The sequence below is a fragment of the Prunus persica genome, chromosome G4 (assembly GCF_000346465.2).
Source record: "Prunus persica cultivar Lovell chromosome G4, Prunus_persica_NCBIv2, whole genome shotgun sequence".
NCBI lineage: Eukaryota > Viridiplantae > Streptophyta > Magnoliopsida > Rosales > Rosaceae > Prunus > Prunus persica.
This window is the reverse complement of record NC_034012.1, coordinates 15,988,824-16,014,978: the sequence shown is the minus strand read 5'-3', so window position 1 is coordinate 16,014,978 and position 26,155 is coordinate 15,988,824. Positions and strand designations below refer to the sequence as shown.

Here is a 26,155-nt window from a genome sequence, read left to right as displayed (position 1 = left end):
TAAATTAAAATCTTTTTCACTGGGGGCTAGACCCCGTTGACTAACAGTTTTGTTTTTTCACATGATACAGTGAAATTCAAAGTTTAGACAATTTTTTTTATACAAGCGATATTCTATTTTAATCTAATCTAAATTAAAAATATGAGAATTCGAATTCAAGTATAGAGTAGTGCAGGGTAGGGAGCACACCCACAAAATATAGATAATTATGCAAACAAATAGATACATGTCCTTAACACAATAATTAATGTTGAAATTGCCTTTAAAATATTATTAGTCGGTGGTCTAAACCCGACTAGTAAGTAAATCATGTGCCATCCACTACTTATCTTGTATGCTTTGTTTATTTTCTGATGGGACGTTGAAGTGCTCCACTTCACAAGTGGAGCAATTTGTCTTCTGCTCGACGATATATCACTACTAAATTTACAATACATTTGTTCTTCTTTTCCTTTTTTTTTTTTTTCTTTTTTCCCAGCAACACATTTTCTCTTTAGCAACCAATAAAATCAGTGCCAAAATTTTCATCGTCAAACTAGAAGCCAAGTACAAAAAACTGGGGGAATATCCAACCTATATAAGATGGAATGGAAAGTCTGGGAAAATTGCAAAATAAAAAATACACTATTTGAACTTACGATTTGATAACGAAATCATCCTTGCAAAAAATTAGTCAACTCAAGAATCATTGAGACTGATTGTGATTAAAAAGAATAGGCAAATAATGGGGTAAAGCAACGGTTCCCGATTTAGTTGCAGCCTTGGTTCTGAATTATTCACACGCATGTTCATATGGCCTCAAGATGCCACCTAAAGGGGGGAAATAGAATAGAAGGCTCAGCTTTCTGTCCCTAATAGGGGAAAAAGGGAGCAGGAGAGGGGCCTCAGTTAGCCCAAGAGAGGAAAAAGAAATGCAAGAAAGAAAGAAAAAAAAACAAACTTACTTTTGTGCCAAAGAACAAAAAGAATCCGTCAAATGTACGAGTGGATGCAAACCCAAAATCATAAGGCTTAAGATGCTTTCTTCTACTATATATTACATATTCTCTACAACTACTAAATGAGAAATTTTGACATGACATGTGAATTAGTAACGCCACGTGGCAGTGATAAAACCACACCCAAAACTTTTTGCCATCAAACGTTATCGCCGAAGAATACCTGAGAAAACTTACCAATTGTGACAAGTTCTCATTAATTTCCTTCTATATTTGTTTAGTTACTGCAAGGAAGCCTGGCATGGTGGTAAATAGAGTACACAGATCACATCATGCTCAGAAGAAAAAATAAGAAAACCAGGATGTGAAAGAAAGCAGTGAATTAAAGGGCAACTCATGGTCATCCAGAAAAAGGCTGGTTATATTAGATAGTAAAATTGCTACAAATTATGTTAATGTGTACATAACAAACTGCCTTCCCGCATGGCAGCAGAACCCGAGGGTAATTCCACATCCACTGGTTTTAATTTACTAGTCTACTTTCCAGCAAACAGAGCACCAACAACAAATTACAGCCAGCTTACTGTGACAGACTAAATAGTACATGCAGGATTAAGATAAGTTATGAAAACAAAAGGCATAAACAAAGGGGGCTATACTATGTCCATGCAGTCATAACCCTTCTTATTGGTCAGGCTTCCACCTCTTGCCCGGCAGACTCGGTTTCATCTTTCTCTGGGCCCCCTTCTTCGTCTTCTTCATCTGCCTCATCAGCTAATTTCGTAAGCTCTTCCTGGATCATGAGCTTTATGGATGACTTTCTCGGGCTGAGATCTGTATCAAATTGCCGAGCTGAAAAAGGACAATATCAGGTAGTAAGGCACCCAATAAGAAAACCCGAAGATGACTTTTGGTTTAATCAAACACTACTTTAATGAAAAATATCATATCATTTCCACCAGGTTTCTAACCAAATTACTAGATCAATAAAGCATCGACAAATATTACAAAATTTCTTTGAAAAGAACCATTTAGAAGCCAAGGCCAAACTAGTAACGATTAGATATCAGAAAAGTACAAAAGAAAAATAGTCTTAAATTTAAATAAAACAATAACGAAAATGCACACCAAGTTGCTTCAGAATGTCGGTGAAAGTAGCCTGCAAGAAAATACAACTCATCAGTGGGATGAGAAAAACCATTACTTACCACATGCCATGGTAAAATAAACATGAAATCTAATTGTTTCAGATACCTTCCATTTTAATTTCTGACATTTATAATGTTCTCAGTATTTACCATGTAAGCACGCCTTACAACCATGTTCACCAGCTTATTCAAGAATATGCGACTACAACTTTGGTAGACAATATTAACACTCTACGCTTACCGTATTAAAGTCAACCTCTTTGAGAATTTGACATATTGCATCTCTCAATTTGTCATCACTTGGCCTCAATTTTTCCTCCTTGGTCTTGTCCTTCCCTTTAGCAACCTTTTTCCCTTCAAATAACAAAAACACTTGGTAATGTTGACTAGAATGAAGCGGCAGAAGAAAGCTCTAATTCTTGCTCTATAATGAAACAATTCACAAGAGTCAATTGCTTATAAAAATCATACGTATTCAACAATAAAGTTATCAAATCTTTCAAAAAAAAATTGACCAGATAAACCATTTTCCATTAATACGTAAATAGACGAAAACACAACAAAGGTATATAAGTATTTCAAAAGTTAATACCAAAAATATATAAGATGTTGATGATAACAACAATAATAACACTAAAGTGAAGGAGAGATTTTGATTTGTACCAGGCTTTTCCTTTGAGGCAGATTTTGTTGGAGTTGGCACTTTTGAGACTTTCTCATTTTTCTTCTTCCTTGAGGATGCCTTTGGACTCGTATCGCTGTCATCATCCACCGGAGTGCGTTTTGATGATGACTTCTTTCGTGATTTAGTAGGTGGTGGAGTAGATTTAGCAGAACCTGTGGCTTTTTTAGTTTGAGCTTTAGCAGAAGAACCCTTCTTTCTGGATGATGATTTTCGCCTTGGCTTTTGCTTTTCCACTTCTTCTTCACTATCATCTGAAGAATCAAGTTTCTCCTCACTTTCTGAATGCTCAGGCGTCTCATCCTCAGAGTTTTCGCGAACACCATTTTCGTTTTCCTCCTCAACATTTTCTTCATCTTCTTTCTCATCTTCCTCTGACTCATCTTCTGTATCTGCTGCACTCTTGTCGTCCAATTTTGAATCATCATCATTCTTTCTACGATTCTGGAAAATTACAAGCGAAATTAATTTTTTTACAAATAAATAAGAAAAACAGCAATCAAGGGTATGAAGCCCTCTAAACGGATTCAAGAGAGAAAATCTTATACAGGTACACATGCATGTTTCTTCTTTAGTTAAACTCCTCTGAAGGTGAAATTACAGTAAAAATCACCATGACTACAAAAGCCTTCGGAAACAGTGCATATATGTCCTTATCTTACGATCCACCAATGCTAAACAAAGAAATGGCACATATATTGAAAGAATGATGCCACATTCTACCCACAGCTGAGGCCATGGAATAATGGACCCCTCAGACACTCTACCAAGTTTGGCAAAGGAACAGATAATGTTCACCAGAAGACACAAGATTCACCAAAATGGAAAGACAAAGTCTTGTCCAAATGCAAAAGATATATATGAACCGGAAGGAAAAAAAACAAAAAAAAAAAAAACCCTACTTTTGCTGACTTTAGGTAGAATCTTTTATAGTTACAGTAAGACAGCACAAAAAATGAAGCACCAATTAGGTTACTATACTAATGCTCAAATCACAACTTTGCTTATGAGATTACGGGATGAGAAAATAATACCTTTGCTGAGCGCTTTGAATTTGTGCCCCCAGATGTTGATGAACTTCCTTTAGTTGCCCTCTTGCGCTTTTTGCCCTTACTTGACTGATATTTCAGTAGGAAATGAAAAATTGTGAACCTACTGTGCAAGAAAACAATTCTCTCAAAGGGGAAATATTTGCAGCTAAGTAAATAAACCTCTTTTTCTGCAAGGAGAGAAGTGGTTGTGGCATGAGGGGACACCAAAAAGTCTATCAGCTTTGCAACTATATCCTCCTGCATTTGTATTTTTAGCTCATTTAAGCAATTGCACTTCCAAGTTTGACAATACCAAAATTAGTTTTTAAAATTGAGCTAAAAATTCATTTCTGATATGCCGCCTCTGCTCTCAAATGAAAACCAAAACCAGTGTTTCAGATAATCCCAGGATGCATCACCTCTTTTTTAATTTTCTTTTTTTCTAGATAAAGCAAAACAGATCAACTGTTGCATCTGTAGGTCCACTCATGGTTAGATTATCACTTCTTGTGCAAATATAAGTAGAAACGCAGAGCAGGCAGTTATGTCTAAATCGAACAATGTGCGTAATGTCAATTAATGAACTATCAAGAAACATTCCAACCAGTGAGAAAGTCACTACTTCAGTCAGGTAGTGAATTTAGTAAAAGATTCACCATATTAAATGGAAAGGGACAAAATTCCAATGAAACAGGTAGCAGAAGCAGCAGCAGAATGTTAACAAACCTTCCTAGTAGTAGCTTTGGAAATTGGTAAGTTGAGCAGATCACAGAATTCCAACAACTTCTCTTTATTACACTTGTCAAATTTCTCTTTCACCTTAGTCTTTTGCTTGTCCTGCAACAATGACAACATTTGAACCTCACTATTACATCACGAGTTAAAGCACACTGTTCATATTTGAGTGATAACAAACTATTCCTAAAAGCACTAAAACATGCCATACAAAGATATTTTAAATGCAAGAAGAAAATCTAATTTTGTTTCTTCATTATGCATCCTTTTACCTCATTTCCACGCCAGACAAAACCAGAAAATCGGGATATATTACTCTTGACCTCAACTGCCTGCAAAAATTAAATCAAAGTCACATATGAGGAAATACTAGCTTTAGAATCTTCCAAGAGCTTTTATATGTGTAGTTTAATTTTGTAGTATATACTTTGTATATGAATCCTCAACACATTCTCGTTACCCAGTAGGGTGGTGGAAAAAGTAATCGAACAGAACAAATAAGAAGTTGACAGTAATGACTTACCTTCCCTCTCCTTCCAAAAAGAATTGTGTGAAGTAGTTTTAAGCTATCATCCAATTTCCTTCTTGACAACTTGAAAGCCACTGAACAATTTGAACAAGGCAAACATCATAAGTTTGCATTGCCATATATTTGAATGTAAAGAACCTTCAACTCTTAAATTGTAAGACTATGATCTTGTGAATCAAAGCAACAACAATTTAGTCTCACGCATTGGTGTAGAAAAACCAAAAGGCTAAGGAAGAGACATTGTGCTATTAAATAATCATTTTCATGCTATACATCACTTGAAAGGGTTCTATATGGATTTCTTCCAAGCAAAACTGGATAAACAGGAAAAGGCACTTAGATATTAACATAGAAAACTGAATCTATAAGACAGAAAAGTATAATTGCCAATACCTGCACATGAAATTTCCATTATTATAAATGAAAGAATTAAACGCAGGTGTAGTAGTCACAATCTCCTTACTCCGGCCTCACTCTAACTTTTCATATTTTGACATGATTTGAACAACTTGATACAGCAAGAAAGAAAAAAAATGCGGAAATGCTCTTTTGGGCTTTTGGTTGGTGTAAATTGTTGGTAGATAAGGAAAAGCTGTAATTTTAAGAGAGAAAGGCAAGGATACAAACTACTAGCATCACACCATAAATGCTATTTTAGGCTTTTGGTTGCTGTAAATTGTTGGTAGATAAGAAAATGATGGAACCTTAAGTAAGCAAAGCAAGGATAGAAACTACTAGCATCAGACCAGTAAGATTCTAGGAATCACTCTTAGAGGCCCAAGGCATCACACCTAGGGTTAGGTTGCATCAGACAATCCTAAAGAGAAACGTGTGCTTGCTGGAAAATCTCTAAATTCATTCATTTCTTTGAAAGCAAAAAGGGTTCACAAGCCTTATATAGAGCTCTACTAGGCTGGCAACTAAATGTGATTTGTGACTTCTACCTATACGTTGAGGCCATGGATGCATTGAACCAAAATTAATTATTAAAGGACCATGTATTTACCCGCTACATGAATCACCACACTTAGTAACATTAGTTATTATAGGACTATATATTTACCCAATAGACAAACCATATACATAAAGGAATCTTGGCTACTGCGGTAAAGACCATACAACAATACCCCATATTGACTGAACTCAATAAAAACCAATTACCCAAGATCCCATGTATGCCTAACATCATCATATTCCAAATTAGGGCTTGGGCCTTAGAGCCCTCCCTGTAACGCGTTCAAAAAAACTTTTAAAGGGCTGCCACTTACCTCCAACACAACTTCTATGCTTGAACGGCATAATAAGGGGCACTAGTAATATTAAGAATATCATATAGTTCATATTCCAGCTTCATTAACGCCAGACCCCACACAGCATACAAAACAAGAAAATATATTCCTAAGAGCTCCGACCCCTTCATAGTCCTATTGAATGACTTGATCAGTAAAAATGAACAGAAGGCTAACAGGTAACTACTGAGACGAATTTTTAAACGTGAAAAGAATATGCAAGTGGATTCTTGGATTTCATATCATGTCAAAACAAATTAGAACTTGTACAAGATTAATTTTGACAGAGAAAACCACAGTGAGGTTCATGAACAGTAGTGTAAAAATAACAGAACAATAGGGCAGAAGCCATACCATTAGGTATGTCTTTCAATGGTGTACCGCGCCCCTACAATGTTAAAGGTAAGACTATAAACAAAATAATCCCCAGCAATAGATAACTGAAACTGATATCTTTAGACCACAAAACAAATAAAAAGAAGACCTTTTCTATTTGGAATTCCCTGACAGCATCTTTTTCAATAGATGCCACCAGCCTTTCAACTGATTTCCGCTCACGTACAGGGCGATCAGTAGTAGGAGTCCTTTGCTCTGGCTCCTTCTTTTCTGCCACTTCCTTTTTCTTCTCTTTAGTTTTCTCCACACTCTTTCCTTTTCCACGCTTCCTCGGCCCTTTCTCCACCTTAGCTTCTTTTGCCCTCGCTTCTTCCTTATCTTCTTCCTTTTCTTCTTCCTTCTCTTCTTCCATCTCTTCTTCCTTCTCTTCTTCCTTTTCTTCTTCTTTCTCTTCTTCTTTTTCTTCTTCCAACTCTTCTGCCTTCTCTTCTGCCTTCTTTACCTTGTCCTCCTCCACTTCAAATTCCCTCTTTTCTTCAGTCTTTTCTTCGGTCTCCTTTTTTTCATTCGGACCAGTTTCTTCTTCCATTTCCTCAACTTTAAGTTCCTCTTTTTCTTCTTTTAATTTTTCATCTCTGCTTCCATCAGCCTCTAGGTCTTCATCCATTTTTTCAACTTCAGCATTCTCATCACCTATCTTAACTTCATTGGACCATTTCTTCTTTCTTTTCCTCAACTTTGGATCCCTTGTTCTTCTTCAATTTTTCATCCTTTGCATCCATTGGCCTCTAGGTCTTCATCCATTTTCTCCACTTCAGCTTTCTTGTCACCTTTCTTATCTACATCCATTTCCTTTACCCCGACATTTTCCTTCCCTTTTTTATCAGTCACATCTTCACTGGTTTTCCCTGACTGGCTAGTCCCATTCGCGACTGTTTCAGTGCCATTGGTCACCGTGTCTTCCTCACCCATGATCAAGCCAGTCTCAGTTAATCTAAAGCAGATTCTTTGTCCCAAAGTTTATCAGAAAACTATCTCCTGAAACAAATGTAGTATTTACTTAGCGCATGTATCACTGAGCATGAAATTACCATAAAAATAAAAAGACCTCTCATAGAAATTTAAGGGGTTACTACTATCCTTTCAAACAAAGAGAATGCAACCCGTTTGGAAAAGTATTCAAATAAAATGCATTACATTTGAAAATGCCGCAAATAAAGCTGACTTTTAGCTGACAAATAACATTCCAAAGGACAATAATCGAATTTCGGAGAAATAGGCATGGGGAGTATAACAATAACAGTCCCCACAACATTGAAAGCCCTTACTACATCTGAACAAAGTCCATAACTTTCACAGATCCCAAAAGGATAAAAATCAAATAAAATTTAAAATTTTGAAACTTAATACAAAAGCATTCCAAATAAGCACCAAAAATCTTTCCCTTCGTTTGCTTAGAAAGCTGAGATAAAAAGTAAGCGAAACAAATTTCAAATCTTTAGCTCCTATACTGCTTAAACTAAGCCTCAGCTTCACAAAGCCATGTTAAGGTTTTGTTTTTTTTTTCTTAAGCAAAGGAATTATACTAAGATCAGTTTGGGTCAAAAATACGCGAAATTCAAAACTACAAATCACACTTCATTTTACAACTTTCTCGGCAACCAAACAGAGCCATGAAAAAGAGAAACAATTTTGCACAGTAATCAGTAGAAACCAACCAAGAATTCACAAAATTTGAGAGCTGCAACAAACATTTGGAAACCCTAAGCTCTGCACCACAATTATGCCCAAATAAATCACCAAAAATATTTTTACAAAAATTCTACAACAGAAAAAAGAAGCAACAATTGACAATTGCAATTCAATAAAAATAGTTTAGGATACGAAACTTACAGAGATTTGAATTTTGTTGGTTGATTTGGAGCTTAGGAAAAAAAAAAGTCTTCGAGTCCCACTCTCAGTGCTTGGCTCCCTCTCTCTCTCTCTCTCTCTCTCTCTCTCTAATAAAACAATATGCTTCGTGTTCGTTTTTTATTTTTCAATTTTTTTTAATTTCATTATGCTTCGGATTTATATAGTCCGGATTCCAAATCCGGATTTAAAATGCAGTTAACTGCCTCGTCGGATTTGTGTGTCAGACGTGAGAGCGAAGTTCGATAGCGGGAGTCCATCCACGGCCCAGATCTGGTTTAAGATGGTACATAGCAAATCGACCGCTGCCGTTTGATATTCGTTTAGTTGGAGATGTTACTCGTCGCGCCTGTGGGGCCCACTACCCTCAGCAGGAAATTTTGTAATGCAAACTGGAAAAATTTAGTGTTAAGAGTAAAATAACCAAATAAAATAAATAAAAGGAATAGTTACACATATTTAATGCACAACTTAGATGGTTGGTTGATGATGAACAATCACATTAGCAAAGCTATGGAGATGCTCGCTCCCTTTGGAAGTTAACTTGTTTCATAAAGTGTGGACTTTTAAAGATTTTCTACAATATAATTATTAGAATCTCCAGTCGATATGTTAAATTGCTCATATATATATATAATTAATTTGTTTCATAAAATGTGGACTTTTAAAGATTTTCTACAATACAATTATTAGAATCTCCGGCCAATATGTTAAATTGCTCATGTATATATAAAATGGTAAGAATTGAATGAGAAAAAATTTTCAACTAAATAATCAAATCTTACATGAATTTTAAACAACATCTCATATAACTTGATTCCAAATGTTGTTTTAATATTTTGTAACATTGAGCCCCACTATTATTTTAATGTTTTATTCTCATATATGTCCTGTTTACATTTAAAAGTATAATAAAATAAGAGTGGTGATTTCCCCACTCCAATTTTATCCACTTACACTCCATTTTATAACTAAAAAAGGAGTGTAAGTGGATAAAATTGGAGTGGGGAAATCATTACCCTAAAATAATTTGCTATTTGATATTTCACGTGAACTTAAAAAATTTATAAAGTATCAAATTGTCATAAGCCATCAAATCCAAATGTAACATTTTATATTTGACATCTCTTTGAGACATCAAGATTACTTGAGCTTTTTAGATCTTGACACATGTTTTTGCAAGACAATTGGAAAACCAAACTAGGTTTGTTCGAGTCGAATTAATATGCCTATCCTTTCAAGTGTTTGTTGAAAAATTTAATATTAATTAATATTGATTTTCCTATTTAAATGAAAATTAATAAAATTTATTGGATTAAAGACATGACTCTTGGGTTAAAGACATCTTCATATGGGGGGTGACAACTCTTCAAACCAAGGGATGCATTATTTGGGGTGACAACTCTTCATACCAAAGGATGCATTGTTTGCCTTTTCAAATTGAGATATCTTTTTAGAAAGGGTATTTCATCATCTATAAATAGAGCAATCCTCCTGCAGTTTTATTCATTCAGTTTAATTCTCTACATATAGACTTTCACATATAAAAAGCATTAGAGCTTTCATAAAGAGAGGTTCCTGCATAATTTGGTTCAAAGTTCCTTGTGAATTGCAATGTTTCTTTCACAAGGAGGGGAGTCGTTGTATCCTGGGAGGCGAACGCTAGTGAACCATAAGCACCGTTGTGGGGCGTAATTCGTCTTAAGGTCAGAGTGTCCAACACTTGCCTCGACTCAATTAAGTTTCTTCTAATTTAATTCTCCCTTTGTAAAATCTGTTTTATGTGCAGTATTTATTTTGTTTATTTTACAGCAGTTTAGCACTCATATTTCCAACAGTGTTGACCTTCTTATGCATTTTAAACTTCTCATAAGCTAGTCATGAGAGCATTTATAATGAACTCTCTAAACTACGTCTTTAGATAAAATTTAAGTAGAAATTGCAAAAACACAACTCCAATCATAACTTTACTCAAGAATTTGAATAGAAATAATTAAAACATTCGTGAAATGTAGTTCGATGAGAAATTGCAAAAACACAGCTTCAACTCAGAGTGGTGGCGCTGCGTGAAGCATAGGCCCAAACTCAATTTACCACATGACTTTGGATTCTACATGGAAAAGGCCTATGAATGTTCATGTGGTGTGGTTTTGCAATTGAGATTATGTGTTCGATTTTTTCCTCCTCGAGTCGATATTGCTTGAATAAAAAATAATTCCATGACTCATGTTCAAGCCAAAAATGAGGCATTATTTGTAGGGTTATCCTAAAGAAAAATGAGGAATGGGGCTACCAATTTGCCATGCCACTTTATGTATCATTTAAAGCACAGTGCTTATGAAACTGAAGACAAATAAATACCAAGATATATTTTCAACAAAAAAAAAACATAAATTTGTTAAGGAAGATAATTCAGATTGTGAAACTTTAGCCTAAATCCTAACCCTAGTTTCTAACTGCAATCTCATAGATCAAAGTATCCAAAATTATTGACCTCTTGAATTATTTGCAACTCATGCTTCAATCTCAAACCTTGGACACTTGATAGAGCCCATGGAAATGTCAATCTCAATCAGGTTGTCTTCCTCATTCACCTCATTGATATCTGCTAATTGCTCTCTTAGACCTTGTTGCCTGAAAATGGAGTCTGGCAAATTTGACTGCAGCTTTTCCTTTGGCTCACTTGCTGGAAGATTGATCTCAATGAGGCTATCATCATCATCATCAGAGACTGAACAACCATCAGATATCTCAACTTTTGGACCCAAATTGTTAGAACACATCCAACTGAGCTCAAAATTCTCACTTGGAACTGATTGTTCATCACTCTCTGATTGAACATCAGGATGTTCAACTTGGTCGTCATAATTTGTAACATTTTCACTTTGCTGGGCAGTTTGTGTGACAGTTTCCACAGTTGGAAGCAGTTCATGCCCTATCTCATTTTGATCTTCTACTTCTTGAACTAGTTGCTCTCTAACTCCCTCTCCATCATGCAGAAGGTTTTCTTGGCCACAGAGAGGATTCCCAACTGGTTTCTCATCCAAAATCACCTTTTTATTTGTGTTTGTGAGGACAAAAATGGTTGACAGGATCAAAATTGAAATTGTAAGAAGGAGAGGGAAGAACTCAAAGCTCAGAAAGCAAATGAAACCTGAAGAAGGAATTAGGACAGCAATACAAAGCAGTGAAGGAATAATTAGGACAGCAATACAAAGCAGTGAAGGTCTAGAAAAACACAATGAGGAATTGAGTACTTCACTCTTAGCCATTTCATCCATATCCATGAAATGGGAACAAAAAAGCACAAAAAACAAACTGATTGATTCTATATCACCCCACAGAAACTTAGAAAACCAAGATCTATGAACATAAGAACACAAACCAAACTAGCAAGAGAAAAAAAGATTGACACCAAAATGTTGCAAAAGAGGCTTTTAGAGGGAAAAAGGAAATGAAAAACAAGTTGCAAACTTTCACTTGCTGCTGATTTTTATTTTTATTTTTTGCTGAAAGATTGATCCCTTTCCTTGTACCTAAAATCCGAGCTTTTTCAGAGGGAAATGCAAAACCCTTTTGCACAGATGTACACAGAGAGTCTTCCTGAGTTTCTCTTACATCAAAGCAGTCAAGCTGTAATTACCTGAAGAAGTTGATTCTCTTGAGAAAAGCAAAGTCCTCTGTCTCCCATTTATATTGTCAAGTGCAATTCATCTCTGCTCCCCACATGGCACCTCTGAGAATGAGACCCTCAGCAGGAAGACAGAACAAGGCATGTAACCAAATCTTATATATCAATATATCCCTAGGTCTGGCCAGGAGCATTACTTGACTTTTCTCCCCCTTTTCTACGCTACCAAACAAAACCCATCAATCAAATTGAGCATACTCTCAAAAGCGTGGGTTAAAGTATTCCTAGAAGACCACCATTTTTGGTAGTCAATTTTCACACTAAACAAACATCAAATAAGAGATTTTTTTTTTCCCTCCCAAACAAACTAAGAAATTTTCATGCTTATCTTCTTTTTCTAATGTATGAGAACAATGCAGTTAAAAGAATACATATTCTTAAAAAATATAATCAAATTTGAGTACGTAACATATTTTTAATTGAACTGTTCTATCACTCAACACGACCGACATACATAATTTTTTATCCGGTATTCAAACTTAAGTTTCTAACCTAACTTTCTCAATAGTGAAAAATAAATGCTGGTCATCATATAAATACATTAAATCTACAAATTTGTCAGGAGTCCAAAAATAAAGAAAATGTGCAGTAGTTGTAATTATGACCCATTTTCTGTTGTCTGCTATGAATCTCAAAGATATGCATGTTGATGTTGTGATGGAAGCCCATTTCCTGGCGGGGACCATTTGGCTGCATTTTGTCAGGTATACATCACCTTCACGTTCTCGCAAGCAAAAATATAGATAGGTTCATCCATAATCTACCTGCTTCATGACCATTGGTTATAATTTTTTGTAACAAATACTTACATCTTGGTAATCATTTTAATAGCATCTATTTTTCTCCTTTGACACACACAATTAGGATGTCTTCTTCTCCACCACAATTTATTTTACGGTTTCTATATGTTTGGAATAAGTTGTAGAGACTTTTTGGGTTCTTTATATAATTTTCACCTATATTTTTGTGAGAGTTTTCCACATCTCTTTTGCGAGAACTTTCCACCTCTCATTTGTGAGAGTTTTATTTGTATTGTTATGACTTAATTTTTTTTTTTTTCAAGCTTTATCTATTTTTTTTTCATTCTAAGTTTGCAATCTTAGTTGGGATGCTTATGCTAGAGTATATTCGATCTTACATGATCGTTAGTGGAGACAAATTGTCTTAATTTTAATGTTAAATCGCTCCGTTATTGTAATTGTCCTTTATAACTAACTATTATTGATACTCTAAAAACGTCATCCTACACTTCTTCGTATTTTTTGTAAACATATATAAAGAGAGAGAAATGAATGGAAACATTTTTTAATATTTCAATTCCTTTAATAATAATAAAAATATGTAGTAGGTTATGCAACAAGATAAGATGATCATATTTTATCTGTTAGGCTCGTGATTCCGAATCTCTAACTAATGGGGCAACAAAAAGTTACTACAATTACCGCATATGAAAGTTATTTAAATCATGAGAAAGACAGAGGAAACTTTCTTTTGAGATATGTTTGATTTGAACTCTGAGGGTAACTAGGCCAATAAAGAAATGCTTTTTATAAAAAGTTAATTGCAATTAGCAAGCCTCCCTACTATTTTGAAAATTTCCCCCTTTTGAGATCTCCAATAATGTCCTCGTGCACCCCTTGTAATCATGATCAAAATTTTCATATATGATCTTAGGTTAAAAGTCTTATGTCGTGTTCTTGTTACATTTTTTGACCCAGCCAAGCCAACCATGTAAAAAACTAGCTCATCTTCATCATTTAACTGTTTAAAAGCTTTATTCATGTAATTTCTTTTCAATTAGCGTTATCTTATTGAAATAACTTAAGAAGAATATGAACATACCTGAGTCGTATAACTCGTGAAAAAAATTGAACCTAAAACAACATGTGCTCAAATAGAGAGTATTGGACTAATCTAACGTTAATTTAAGGGCCAAAATGTTAATATTAAATCAATGTAAACCCAAAAATCGTTCGTAAAGTATATAAATAACCACCCATTTATTCATAATTTGTGTGTTTGTCATTTATATACATGAATGAAATTTTTGTGTTTAGGACTTCTGAATTTTATTAAGTTAAAATGTTCATAAAAATAAATTAAAAGTCTACAAACAAAAGTGAACTCAGCAAAAGTTTTTTGACAAAACATAATTGCGGTTAAAACAATGTTCGAATTTTTTAATTTGTTCATTTTTGAATTTGCACAGAGAGAGAGAGAGAGAGTGTGTGTGTGTGAGGGAGAGCGGAGAGGAGAGGGAGAAAACAGAAGGGGGAAGGGGCCTATGGGGAAATGGGGGAGAAGAAATCTGAGGGAGGGGGAGCTGGGTTTGGGTCTCATGATTTTTTATATTTATTTTTCTTCAATTTTTCCTAATTTTGTATCTATATATATAAAGCAAAAGGCAGAGAATGGTGAAACATTCAAAATACCAGAAAATGCTATTGGTTAATGCAAACATTAAGAATTCAAATTATTAATTAAATGAGGATAATATGGTAAATTCACACTTTTTCATATTTAAAAAAATTAAAAGAAAAAGAAAAAGCAGATAATGTATCCTATTTTTATGGAACACAACTACCCATTACTTATTTTTTTTTAAAAACCTCTCGCAAGCGCGGAAGCGCGTGCAAAGAAGCTAGTTTATTTTAACTATATTTTTATTTGTTAATTATGAAAAGTCATATTTACTCTAAAATTTGGTTAAATTTAATAGAAAATTAGGTAGTAGGACTAATGGACCGAATAATATAGAGTTAATGAACCATTTAAACGAATAATTTAATTTAGAAACCAAAATGTAAATTGGGTATAAAATTAAGGACCATTTGAGTGAATAACCCAAATTTTTATTACCACTTAATATCTGTGTTCCCTTCCCCGTGTCTTTACTGTAGGCCACGACAATTTTTTCACCAAATCTGGACCACCAACGAAGCATATTAACGAATAGAAAGTCAACAGCGAATCAAACAACCCCTGAAATGACGAAAAGATCCTCTAGGCCTACCTCAGCTAACCAAAGAGAACAACTTGAGAAAATGCAAAGTCTTTTTAGGGTTAGGGTTCTAAAACTGTAGTTAGCTCAGTTGTTTCCCCATCCACATAAATTGATATATATGTTCCATATTGGGGCATTACATAGGTTTTCTCATAACTAAAAGCTCGGCTTTGTACACTCGCAAGCAACACACGGAGGTTTTCTCTTGGGTTTCTCGGGATTTGTGTCTGTGGTCATTGGATTTGAGCTGTTGGATTGATCTTGATCTGGGCTTTTGTGCCCTGTGGCTGGTCAAATCCATGATCATCAGCGTCCCATGGACCCCTCTCCAGTGCGAACCACTCAACCTCTTGATGAAGAAGATGAGTGGGGTATGACTCTTTGGCATCTGTCTTTTTCGTTTTTCATCTAGTTCCCTTGTTTGGTTACTGAGAAAATTTTCTGAAAAGTGAAAAAGAACGAGAAAAGCTCTAATCTTTTTGCCTGATTTATGTGGGTTTTTGTAGTTTTGCTAAAATCAGCTTAGACTAATCCACTCATCGTGTTATGCACGTTTCTGGTGCATTCGGGCATTGATTTCTGAATTCTTCTGTTGGTCGTGCTTAGACATTTAAGTTGATTTGGTTATTTTTATTTTTGTTACGAAATGGAAACCAGAAGCAGCTTTGTTAGTATTAGATGTGGGTTTGGAATTGCAATTTGAATTGGTTAGCTACATGTAACGTGGGGATTATTTTCTGTGTTGTGAGTATTGCTACCACAATTGGAATGATTTTCTTTCTAGTTTCTCTTCCTGCTGGTGTGAATGGTCTGATTGTGAATTTGCAACAATGTTATGAATGCGGGGTCGAAACTTGGCTCATTTACTTGATAGGATTTTCTAATTTTCATGCCATATCGTTAAGGAGTACCATTTTTACTCAGTTACTGTGGATTTCATATCAGTCTATGTATTAAAGATCTGGGAATGGGCTTGCAGTTGCATTATAAGCTGGGTTTTTTTTTATTTTGTGTCACTACTGGTTGGTGTAATTTGAGGAAAGTGTTTGATCCGAGATGAAGGTAAGTGTTGGGCTTAAAGTGATCATACTTCATAACTTGATCATAAGCTTGCCCAAATTTTTTTTTTTTTCCAAAAACCCAAGTGTTTCATGGGAAAAATCACTTGGAAGTGCTTCTATAACCCAAAAATACTTGTAAATTATTTTGTCAAACGATATCAGAACTGCATATTGGGTTTGTGTGACAGATTACGGTTGATTGTAATGTATTTGTTAGTTTCAGCAATGCAACACACTTTCTGAATTCATTTGATGAGTATTTAATTGTTTTGGCATTAATGTATGACTGTTTCTTGCATTAGACACTGATGGATTTGTGATTCCGAGCTTGGTTATTGAAGACCAAGATAAAAGTAATCATGATGCTCCAACAATAGAAGCCTCAAAACCTCCATCTCCAAAGGTCAGTTGCAAGTGATCTAGCTAGTTCCTTGTATGTAGTAAAAGAAAAAAGAACACATTTGAACCCTGATGGCCTTCATAAAGTCTTAATTCTGAGACCTTGCAACTTCTTATTTATTGAAGTTGTCTTCTTTTCTGCAGGCCAAAGGAGAAGAGAAGATCTACTTAGGACCGCACGGGGCTCCCCCTTCGCAATCAAAGCAGCAGCAAGAAGTAAACCCTTCCAGCCGTAAGCAGAAGTTCAAGCAGAAACTGAAGGAAGCAGATAGGAGAAGTACTGGGACAGGTCGAGAGAACAAGGTGGAGAATCTGCGAGAGCTTGTGGGTGGTGGGAAAGGAAGCAGCAGCATGGCAAAGGATTCTAACAGGGATTGGCTAGACCCTCACTGTCATGAGTCGCAATTTGAGAAGTGGAACACCCAGTGATTGGAGTATCTGATATCTTACAATATTCAAGATATTTGAATTTGGCACCCATTTTTTGGTTTTGATCTATTTGGATCTCTGGAGACATTTGAGGCCATGTATCTTGACAATAAAATTTTAGTTGAAGCTTTCACGATTATTGCAGAAATTATCATAAAAGAATTTGGCTGTTTGAATTCAATTATTTGTTTGTCCATGGCATCTCAAGAATGTATGCATATATATTATGTACTAGGTTTTAATTCTGTAAACTCCTGGTTTTAGAACCCCGTGGCTCGAGTGAAGGCTCTAGGTCACTGGGCTTCTAGGCTGGCTTCACAGAGCAACGATTACCTCCCGCTCTTAGCAGTGGAAGGATTACGGGTCGGTGTCACTGGGTTGGTTATTTTTTTGGGGGAGTCAGCGACATACAAGGTTAATCTGCAGAGCAGAGTGGCTCAGTGACATATTCGAAGCTAATAACTTTACTACATTGCGGCTCGATGGATTCAGCTAATAACTCAGTGACGTATTCCAATCGATGGATTTAGGATGTGTTTGGTTGATGGGAAAAGGGGCTTGAGAATGGGACTATCATAAATAGTGATTGTAGTCCCAAAACAGATGTTGTGAACCTCGTACAAACCCAATTAAAATTTAAGAATCCTCTATATATATAGTTCTATTTCCCAGCATAAAATTTAATGTCTATCGGAATGAGAATAAAACTAATTTCAAATTGTGAGAACGATTAGGAGTTATTCTCTATAAAAGTGATTATAGAGAGAAGTGATTATGACCTAGAGCCATAGATTTTGTAAAGAGCACAATGCCTGGGGGACTATTACCTTGATAGACGAGCATGTACAGAAAAAGGATGGAATTGTAGAGCCACAGAATTCGTTAAGAGCACAATGCCTCGAAATTGATAATGTAAGATAAATAATCGTCTCTAATGAAATTATGCTTTTTGCCTGTAAAAAATAATGTAGTCTTAGGAAAATGTAATAAATAAACTGTAATACAAATCTATTGAGGGTACTTCTGCTGTAATGTTGCTGCTTCAGAAACTACTATCTTCAAAATTTCAGAACTTCAGATGGATAAAGGCTTGTATCTATGCAACCAACCCTAAAAATTAACTTAGCCACTGGTTCTATTTGGATGAATGTAGAGGAAAATGGAGAATCCCTTGGCGGGTACATATTTCATCCAACACCCAGGAACTCTAATCCGCTAGCCGAAGGTGTCAAACCATATTGTGATAGATAATCAGCACTGAAAAATTTGCTCAGATGTCTCATCCCACTATCGCACAAAATAGTCACAATTGTGTGACCAGGACCAATTGACTGTGCCGCTCGTACTGCTCCAACACAATTCATGGCTGAAGAACTCCCCAAAAACAGCCCGTCATTCTTCATAAGAAACCTGAGGTTTAAGCATAAAAATCTTATGAACTAAACATTCTTGCTTGAACATTACCGAACGAATGAAAGAAAGTGGGATTTTCCATCTTACATCAACTGGTATATGATTGAACATACTCAAAATACCTGTTTAACTAATTATTTGGAAAAGGAAAATATACTGGACACAAACCAGGAATCATAGAGGATATTGACAAAAAATCATTTCCAACTACTTCCATTTTCTGAACCTCTCAGCAATCAAGAAAGCACTATGAAAATGTGATTTCTGAGAACAAGAGTATGGACCAACCTGGACATTTCAACAGCTTCCTTATCTGTGCCTCGGAAAGCCCCATCAAGTTTTGCCATCATAAAATTCTTTGTTATTCTATTGATTCCAATTCCTTCAGTTATCGTGTCAAATGGATTCTTTAGCCTTTGTCCTTCAGCCTCCTCTCTGGTGTACATCACTCCCCTCGTAACTTTATTGAATAAACCGGAACCAGGAGGATCTATTAGGAAGCATTTAATGTTTGAATTCCTTTCCTGTTGAACACAAAACAACATTGATTAATACAACTATATTTTACCAGAAGATGAACAAAACAATTTAAGATGGGAAAAGTAGTGGACCTGGAGAAACTTAGAAACACCTGCCAGAGTACCACCTGTTCCTGCTCCCGCCACAAATGCATTTACATTTCCTCCAGTCTGTTCCCAAATCTCAGGCCCAGTAGCCTCATAGTGGGCCCGGAAGTTTGCCAGATTTTCAAACTGATCAGCAAAGTAACCACCTGTACAGTTCCTTGAAAACAAACTTTGTTTCTCTTCATCATATTGGAAACCATTAGTCTTCTCGGTGGTGCCATTGGCAACACCCCTCTGATTCGCATCATCTTTTCTATGCTTTAATGCAAACTCATTTGCTTCTGATGCCCGTCGTTTGGCAACATTGACGAAGTGGTCTCTGTGTGTGATTGACACTGGCCTTACCCTTTCTACAGTGGCTCCCAGGGCTTCAAGTATTTGAGACTGGAGAAAAGGATGGCACAACAGAAGCAAAATTTAGTACAGAGCAGAACATAATGTTTATTTTTTAAAGGAAAAAAAAGGGGTGGGAGGGAGGTCATGCTTTTTGGTACTGGGGGGTTTCTGGAGTTTGCTCATATCAGACACCCCAAAAGTACCTGTAGCTGATACATGGTCCATTACTCCATGTTGCTAATCCAAAATGCATTCTCTAAATACCTTCTCAATAGCAACGTCATCAGGTATAACCACGTGGCATTTGCAACCATAAGCTGGAGCAACAGTAGCAAGGCTAATAGCTGTGCTTCCAACACTCCCCTCAGTGACTACTCCACCTGGAGCAAGGTCTCCAGATTCCAAAGCCTGTATAGAACCAAAAACCAGAACACAAGTGACTCAAAAGACCGACCAATTACGGTCAACAATGTATTGCAACTGATTATCTAAACTACTAAAAGGCAAGAACAATATAAAAAAAGATAAATTTGCCTAGTTCATTGAAACGAAAGCAAATTCAGAAGCTACAATCTTATGTCAACTTAAATGCTACAAAATATGTATCACCTGCAGAGAAAATATGTACAATACCAAACTTATGGACCTTTGTAAATTCTTAATATTTGGATAATTTGACAACAAAAGTAGCACGGTAAATCCAAAGTTCGTTTCTTCAACAAATGTACGACTGTTTGAAAAGCATTAACAAGATGCTCAGGAAGGAAGAAAAAAAGGAAAAGAAAAAGAAAACAGAGTTGAAATTATGTGAACTTATATACGTTCAACAAATTCTGCGTTTCAGAGAATTATCTATTCTCTAAGCTATGTAGTGGTACCAATTACGCATATTCTAGGAATTAACTTCCAATACAGAACCCCCACCCCACCCCACCCCCAAAACAAAGAAAACACTTGAGATCCTAGAAGAAACGAAAGAAGCTTACCTCTTCAATGATTTTCACAGCAACTCTGTCTTTCACACTCCCTCCTGGGTTCAAAAATTCGCACTTGCCAAGTATCTGAACAAAACCAAAAACAAAATGAATAAACCATCCCAAAAAATATGGAATTAAACCTTTTCCAATCACAGGGAGATGAAATTTACACTAAAATAGAAAAACCCATCATCGTGGAATCAACAAAAATAGTTCAAAAACCAGAAGATAAATATATGTGTTAAAGTTAGAGTTTGATAAAAGCCATGAGTGCTAGAGTAAAAATTAAAATGAAAGGAAAACCCAGGAAATTTTTTGTTGTTGAAGAAAGTCGAGAAAAGCTTACTTACTTCACAACCGGTCGCCTCGGAGAGGCTGTTGATGCGAATGAGAGGGGTGTTTCCAATGGCACCAAGGAGGCCATTTCTAGGATTTTTCTTTGAGGGTAGCTTTTTAGAGGAGGGCTTGGACTTGTAGAGGAAGAGAGAGAGCAACGCAATGGTCACTGAGATTGCAGCGACAACAGCGTCTGTGGTTCTCACAGGCGCCATTGTGGCGGTTCGAACCTCGGCACAGGGCCAAATCTTTATTAGTTTATTTATTTATTCACTGATCAAGCACCCGCCAGTTGACGAGAGTATAGGATTAGGAAGGAAGAGAGAGACGAAGTGTGGTATAACGTATATGCGCAGAGAGAAGCCAGTTAATTAGTTCATGTTCATCGATCCTCTTCTGGGTTGGGGATTTCTTTGGTTCTCCTTGGGCTTCTTCACTGGGCCTAAGGCTATCTCCAACCCAGCTGACCAAACCCAAAATATCATAAATTTTAGCCCAATTTCTCTCCCACCTCAAGAAAAACAAGGGGCAAAATTTGGGAAAACTCAAAAGTTATACTCAAAATTTGGGAAGATAGATTAGTCAATGAAATAATGTATGGAACTTCTGTTATTTCTTTATGTAATTTTTATATTAAACGACGAAGAAAATTCTAGAGGAAGAAAGATTAGTCAATGAAATAATGTATGAAATTTCCTCCCTTTCTATATGTAATTTTCATATTAAATGACGAAGAAAATTCTAGAGGAAGACAGATTAGTCAATGAAATAATATATGGAATTTCCGCTCTTTCTTTTTGTAATTTTCATATTAAATGACTCAGAAATTTCTAGAGGAAGACAGTTTAGTCAACGAAATAATGTATGAAATTTCCGCTCTTTCTTGATGTAATTTTCATATTAAATGACGAAGAAAATTCTAAAGGTAGACTTATCAGAAAAGGATATACATGTGCTCGTAAATGAAAAAGTAAAATACATGTCCTCCTCCTTTGTTTTGAGGAGTGGGACAAAAATGGGTGTTTATAAGACTTGAGGAAGGCTTTTACTAATCAATCAATGAAGACTAGAGGAAGACTTTTACCAATCAATCAATGAAGACTAGAGGAGGACTTACCAATGAATGGCTCCTTTCTTGGTTAGGGGAACGTGTGTGTGGGTTTTAAAACTCATTGGAGAAAGACTAGAGGACTATACCACATCATGCGGTAGATAATATGTCAATTTGCAAATAACTTTAGTAGCAAGTGGACTATACTAGCCACTTATAGCTTTAAGCCTGATCATTCAGATAATGCTTGTATCCTCTATTTTACCATGGCTATAGCACAAAGAAAGCCGATGCTTTCGTTGCCTCTTCTACCTCGATGCGGCAATGCTTTGTTAGGCTTTCTCCCATTGCGGAGAATTCCCCACTATTGCCTTCGGTAGGAGTATAGGTTGTGTCTCAGTTAGTGTGGTTGATATTCCAAATTGCCTTAGTTAGCTTTGCCTTGCCAACTACCTAATCAGACACAAGGCCCCTCCTCGGAGAGAAAGTTACTAGCAAAACTATATAAGACTTTTAACAATTGTCACATATGATTGTGTCTTAAACCCCTTTCAACCTTAACCTTAGAATTACACAGAGGTAACAAATATTATTTATTGAATTATCGAAACAGTACAATATTCTCAACAACTCATTCTTGATACAATAATTTCCTAATATAGCTCATTAACCAATTTGGTTAGAAACTAATTTTTTAACTAATAAATTAACAAACTGACTATGCCAGCTCATCACTAATCCAGCTCAGCAATGATGAAGGTTCCTAACAATGTGATCAGCCGATGTAACGTAGTGTTATTGATTAAAATATAGTCATCCTTGCCACCTCATGTAAATCCCACAAGACTCATTCACGGAGGGGAAGAAAGTTGGAGGAATGCTAGCAACCTTCTCTCCAACCTTCTCTTTTGGACCTTCTCTCTTTTTCTCATGACATGTGTCACTTTCCTTACATTAAAAACAATGTAATTAATGCATCAAATAAGGTAACATTTGTTTCCAAATTTACCCTTAATTTTTGTATTGATTTTAATGTTTCCTTAAATTTATTATCCAAATTTGTTACAACTTTCTTATCACCTTGTTAAAAAATTAAATAAGAAAAAACATTAGTTTTTTTTTTCTTTTTTGAAAGACTCCAACAAATAAAACTTACCTAATTAATGGTTTGAAAATGCAATCAATGAACTTCCTTAGAAGGACGTCTTTTGTCCTTATAAAAAATAAGGATATATCTTCTGTGGATTTTTTGAAGGTCATTATTGTGTTTTTTTTATAGCAAAAAAAAAAAACCATTTTTCCTCTTAAAAAAATAGACATTTTCTTTTAAAAAATAGAATTTTTTTTAAATTTTTTACGTATGGTAAGAGAGTTGTAAGAAAAATTGGATAAAGTGAAGGACAATACATTTAATAAGGGTAAATTTGAAAAACAAAAGGTGGTTTGTTTGATGTATTATTGTCATTATTTTAAGTGTATAGGGAGTGACATATGTCATAAGGCAAAAAAAGAAGGTCCAAAAGAGAAAGTTGAAAAGACGATTACTAGCATTCTCCAAGAAAAAAACTTACTTATAATGGGGGCATTATTATTTTGGTATTTCCAATCAATAATATAATGACATACAAAAAAATTATCCTATATATATTAAGTAAATTTAGGTTTTACCCATAAAAAAACTTTCACTTTTGGAAAAAGCCAAAGCTTTTTTAAAAAAGACAGAAAAACCTCTCAACTTTCAAACCAAAGACATGCAAATGTAAAGGATTCCTTAGGAAATCAAAAAATAAATAAGGGCAAATTTGTCCATTTTGGCTTCTTTTAAAATTTTTCTCTCTCCTTTGGGCTTTTCTAAAGTCTCCCTTTCAAAAGGTACTATTACTAGTTACTAGTTACTGCTGTACTGATAATTATTCTCTTTTGGATGACTCTGCCTCGAATTACCGAGCCATGTGTTAGATCTTAGCTTTCCCAAAAACAAACAAAAACTTTGGTTAACTCTTCATTTGAAAAAGAAGCACGACAATTTGTCTTTCACTGAAAACCGACAGTGTATATGTGGATGCATTTAAGTTTTCCTCAAAATGACTATAACACCCTTGTTTACTATGGAAAAAGAACAAAAATTCAAACATTCTCTAACCACCTTCATTATTGTTGTAAAACTTTTTTTTTGGGATAAATTTCACTGTTGTTTTCATCAGGTGTTATACACGCGTCGGGAAGCTAACTGTGTTGCACATTATTTAACTAAGAGTGCGTTGTTTAGTATTCATGTTTTTAAGTGATTTGAAATTCACTTAATATTATTCAGGATTAGTATAATTAGAGTCGAACATTAAATTCCTCTCTCTCTTTGTCATGATTAATACAATTTTCTTTGTATTGTATATGTTTCCTTAACAAACAAAAGGGTTTGCAAATAACACTCAAAATTAGTCCTCAAAAGTTTTCGTAGGAAGTAAAGTTCAAATTGTACTTTGCTTATCTACATGTCAATTTAAAAAAGTAATTTTATTTTGCACTTCAACACACTCTTCGAACTGTATTAATTAATTTATTATATTGTCTTTTGGTACCATTTGTTCCGAGGTGGCTCACCAAATTGCGCACCAAGTTGTTCATTATGAGCAGATAGAAGAATGTAACAAAAAAGTTTGAAATCTATCTTGGTTATTATTATTCAAGTAAGAAAACTTTGTTCTTCTTCATGATGGGCATTTTGGTAAACAAACTGCAAGCTAATTACCATAAAAGATGAAATTATGACCTGTGGGAAATTAAATAAATTTTCACTCCAAAACAAAAGTTTAGGAGACAGAGCATTCTCCCCTCCAGAGAATCTCTGCACTGAGAGATAACCTCTCTCTCTCTCTCTCTCTCTCTCTCTGTCTACAAAAATCAAACCCAAACCTTCAATCTGCTCAAAACCCAACCCATGGAGATCCCAGAAAAGCTTCTCAAGTTCAAGTTCCACTTCCTCTTTGCACTCATTTTGTGCCTTACCCTTTACGCCATAACCCTCATAGCACCTAGATTTCTGACCATTTTGGCTTACTTTTGGCCTCTCTTCCTCTCCACCGCTCTCTTTCTCTTCGCTGTTGTTGTCTTCGGGAAGACCACGTTACCGGTTACCGAGGCTTCCGGTGAAGGCCTCCTGGATTATGTCGCCGGGCAACCGGAACACGTCGTAGAAAGTTACAAGTCCGCGGAGCAGAGCCAGAGTTGAGGAAAAAGATCAGAAATTTTATTTTTTCTCTCTGTAATTTCTAACTTTTTCCTTTTTGCTTGTTTTTTTTTCTCTTCCTTTTGGGTTGTAGTTGACAAATATAGTTGACGGTAATTTCTGGGAAGAATAATGTCCTTAATTGACATATGGGTCCCTTTCATTTTGGCTTTCTTTTATTATTGTCACAATTATTACTTACATTGGTAGCTACATTTCTCTTTTTAGCACAGTTGATATCATGCGATTAATCTAATTTATTATTAAGTAAATTTTTTGACGATTAACTAAACTAACCTATTATCTTTTTGTTAAGCACTCGCACTAGTGTTTTTCGACTCATTTTAAGGTATTAAAATATTATGTAGAACCCCAACTGGGTTTAGCCCAATGGAAAATTAACATTGACTTGCAAATTACCGTTTTTATGTTTGAACTCCTATAGCACAGTGATAGTGTGTGTGTGAGAGAAGTATTTCTCTTCCTGTAGTTTAGACTATCGCAATGGCAGATTCAGTCTTTTTTCAGCTAAGCGGCCACCCGGCCGAGAATTTTTTATTGCATTGCATTTTCTTGGTAGTTTTTGTTTTTGTTAAACTTTAATTTATGTATAGAGATGCATTAGTAAATACGTTTGCCTAGCCGACTATCAAATCCTAAATCCGTCATTGACTTATACTTTAAAAAAAAAATAATGCAGAATGATTATTTGAGAAAAAGAAAGTTGCTTGGAATGGTTTTATTTGGTGGCATATTTCAAAATATCACGTCCTGTCTAATGTGTTCTAATCTTAACTTTGTATAATAGTGTATGATTGATGTGAAATATCGCTATATAATAATAAAAATACGTGATTGATTTGAAATATCGCCGTGTCATGGTAACATTCATGGCGTAAGTGAGGGGGTTGTAATCTGTAAAGAGAATAAGATGCGGATTTTGCACTCTGGGAACTTTTTGGGAGGTGATGTGAGTGGTCGGGACTGGACGCAATGTCGAAGTCTCC

The 26,155-nt window shown here is 35.4% G+C and overlaps 5 protein-coding genes across 7 annotated transcripts; 2 read left to right on the top strand and 3 right to left on the bottom strand.

Annotated features, from left to right (window-relative positions):
• Positions 1,339 to 24,898, bottom strand: LOC18779737 (DNA ligase 1). Of its 3 annotated transcripts, XM_020561866.1 has the most exons (13): positions 24,785 to 24,898; positions 8,582 to 8,688; positions 6,837 to 7,726; positions 6,707 to 6,740; positions 5,058 to 5,137; positions 4,807 to 4,866; positions 4,526 to 4,636; positions 3,980 to 4,057; positions 3,803 to 3,886; positions 2,750 to 3,212; positions 2,328 to 2,440; positions 2,067 to 2,097; positions 1,339 to 1,790 (listed from the first exon to the last, which is right to left on the bottom strand). In XM_020561866.1, the coding sequence occupies exons 3-13, from the start codon at positions 7,353 to 7,355 to the stop codon at positions 1,630 to 1,632; spliced, it is 1,734 nt and encodes a 577-aa protein (XP_020417455.1). In that variant the 5' UTR covers positions 7,356 to 7,726; positions 8,582 to 8,688; positions 24,785 to 24,898; the 3' UTR covers positions 1,339 to 1,629. The 3 variants fall into 3 exon arrangements, with proteins under 3 accessions (XP_020417455.1, XP_007211854.1, XP_020417456.1); XM_007211792.2 differs by lacking the exon at positions 24,785 to 24,898 and having other exon boundaries at positions 8,582 to 8,741; XM_020561867.1 differs by lacking the exon at positions 24,785 to 24,898 and having other exon boundaries at positions 6,837 to 7,723; positions 8,582 to 8,741.
• Positions 10,884 to 12,424, bottom strand: LOC18778955. Its single transcript, XM_007212925.2, has 2 exons — positions 12,243 to 12,424; positions 10,884 to 11,652 (listed from the first exon to the last, which is right to left on the bottom strand). Exons 1-2 carry the CDS (start codon positions 12,288 to 12,290, stop codon positions 11,113 to 11,115), a joined length of 588 nt encoding a protein of 195 aa, XP_007212987.2. The 5' UTR covers positions 12,291 to 12,424; the 3' UTR covers positions 10,884 to 11,112.
• LOC18778517 lies at positions 15,331 to 17,365 on the top strand. The gene is made up of 3 exons (XM_007212132.2): positions 15,331 to 15,665; positions 16,658 to 16,758; positions 16,899 to 17,365. The coding sequence occupies exons 1-3, from the start codon at positions 15,611 to 15,613 to the stop codon at positions 17,181 to 17,183; spliced, it is 441 nt and encodes a 146-aa protein (XP_007212194.1). The 5' UTR covers positions 15,331 to 15,610; the 3' UTR covers positions 17,184 to 17,365.
• On the bottom strand, positions 18,095 to 21,237 carry LOC18779047 (cysteine synthase 2). Its single transcript, XM_007211670.2, has 6 exons — positions 20,886 to 21,237; positions 20,545 to 20,619; positions 19,823 to 19,966; positions 19,208 to 19,606; positions 18,885 to 19,120; positions 18,095 to 18,593 (listed from the first exon to the last, which is right to left on the bottom strand). Exons 1-6 carry the CDS (start codon positions 21,084 to 21,086, stop codon positions 18,371 to 18,373), a joined length of 1,278 nt encoding a protein of 425 aa, XP_007211732.1. The 5' UTR covers positions 21,087 to 21,237; the 3' UTR covers positions 18,095 to 18,370.
• LOC18778362 lies at positions 24,831 to 25,311 on the top strand. The gene has a single exon (XM_007212231.2). The coding sequence runs from the start codon at positions 24,861 to 24,863 to the stop codon at positions 25,149 to 25,151; it is 291 nt and encodes a 96-aa protein (XP_007212293.1). The 5' UTR covers positions 24,831 to 24,860; the 3' UTR covers positions 25,152 to 25,311.

Bases quoted from the DNA above. Each gene is read 5' to 3' on its own strand.
- LOC18779737 (XM_020561866.1), bottom strand. From the start codon at position 7,355: ATGGATGAAGACCTAGAGGCTGATGGAAGCAGAGATGAAAAATTAAAA. The intron at 4,867-5,057 runs GTAAGTCATTAC...TAATTTTTGCAG, and splicing joins TTTTTGGAAGGAGAGGGAAG to GCAGTTGAGGTCAAGAGTAA. The intron at 2,441-2,749 runs GTACAAATCAAA...TGTTATTTGAAG, and splicing joins TGCCTCAAAGGAAAAGCCTG to GGAAAAAGGTTGCTAAAGGG.
- LOC18778955 (XM_007212925.2), bottom strand. From the start codon at position 12,290: ATGGGAGACAGAGGACTTTGCTTTTCTCAAGAGAATCAACTTCTTCAG. The intron at 11,653-12,242 runs GTAATTACAGCT...ACAAATAAAAAG, and splicing joins AAGAGAATCAACTTCTTCAG to GTGATTTTGGATGAGAAACC.
- LOC18778517 (XM_007212132.2), top strand. From the start codon at position 15,611: ATGGACCCCTCTCCAGTGCGAACCACTCAACCTCTTGATGAAGAAGAT. The intron at 15,666-16,657 runs GTATGACTCTTT...TTCTTGCATTAG, and splicing joins TGATGAAGAAGATGAGTGGG to ACACTGATGGATTTGTGATT. The intron at 16,759-16,898 runs GTCAGTTGCAAG...TCTTTTCTGCAG, and splicing joins CAAAACCTCCATCTCCAAAG to GCCAAAGGAGAAGAGAAGAT.
- LOC18779047 (XM_007211670.2), bottom strand. From the start codon at position 21,086: ATGGCGCCTGTGAGAACCACAGACGCTGTTGTCGCTGCAATCTCAGTG. The intron at 20,620-20,885 runs GTAAGTAAGCTT...GGTTTTGTTCAG, and splicing joins CCGAGGCGACCGGTTGTGAA to ATACTTGGCAAGTGCGAATT. The intron at 18,594-18,884 runs GTTGGTCCATAC...CTTAAACCTCAG, and splicing joins GAAGCTGTTGAAATGTCCAG to GTTTCTTATGAAGAATGACG.
- LOC18778362 (XM_007212231.2), top strand. From the start codon at position 24,861: ATGGAGATCCCAGAAAAGCTTCTCAAGTTCAAGTTCCACTTCCTCTTT.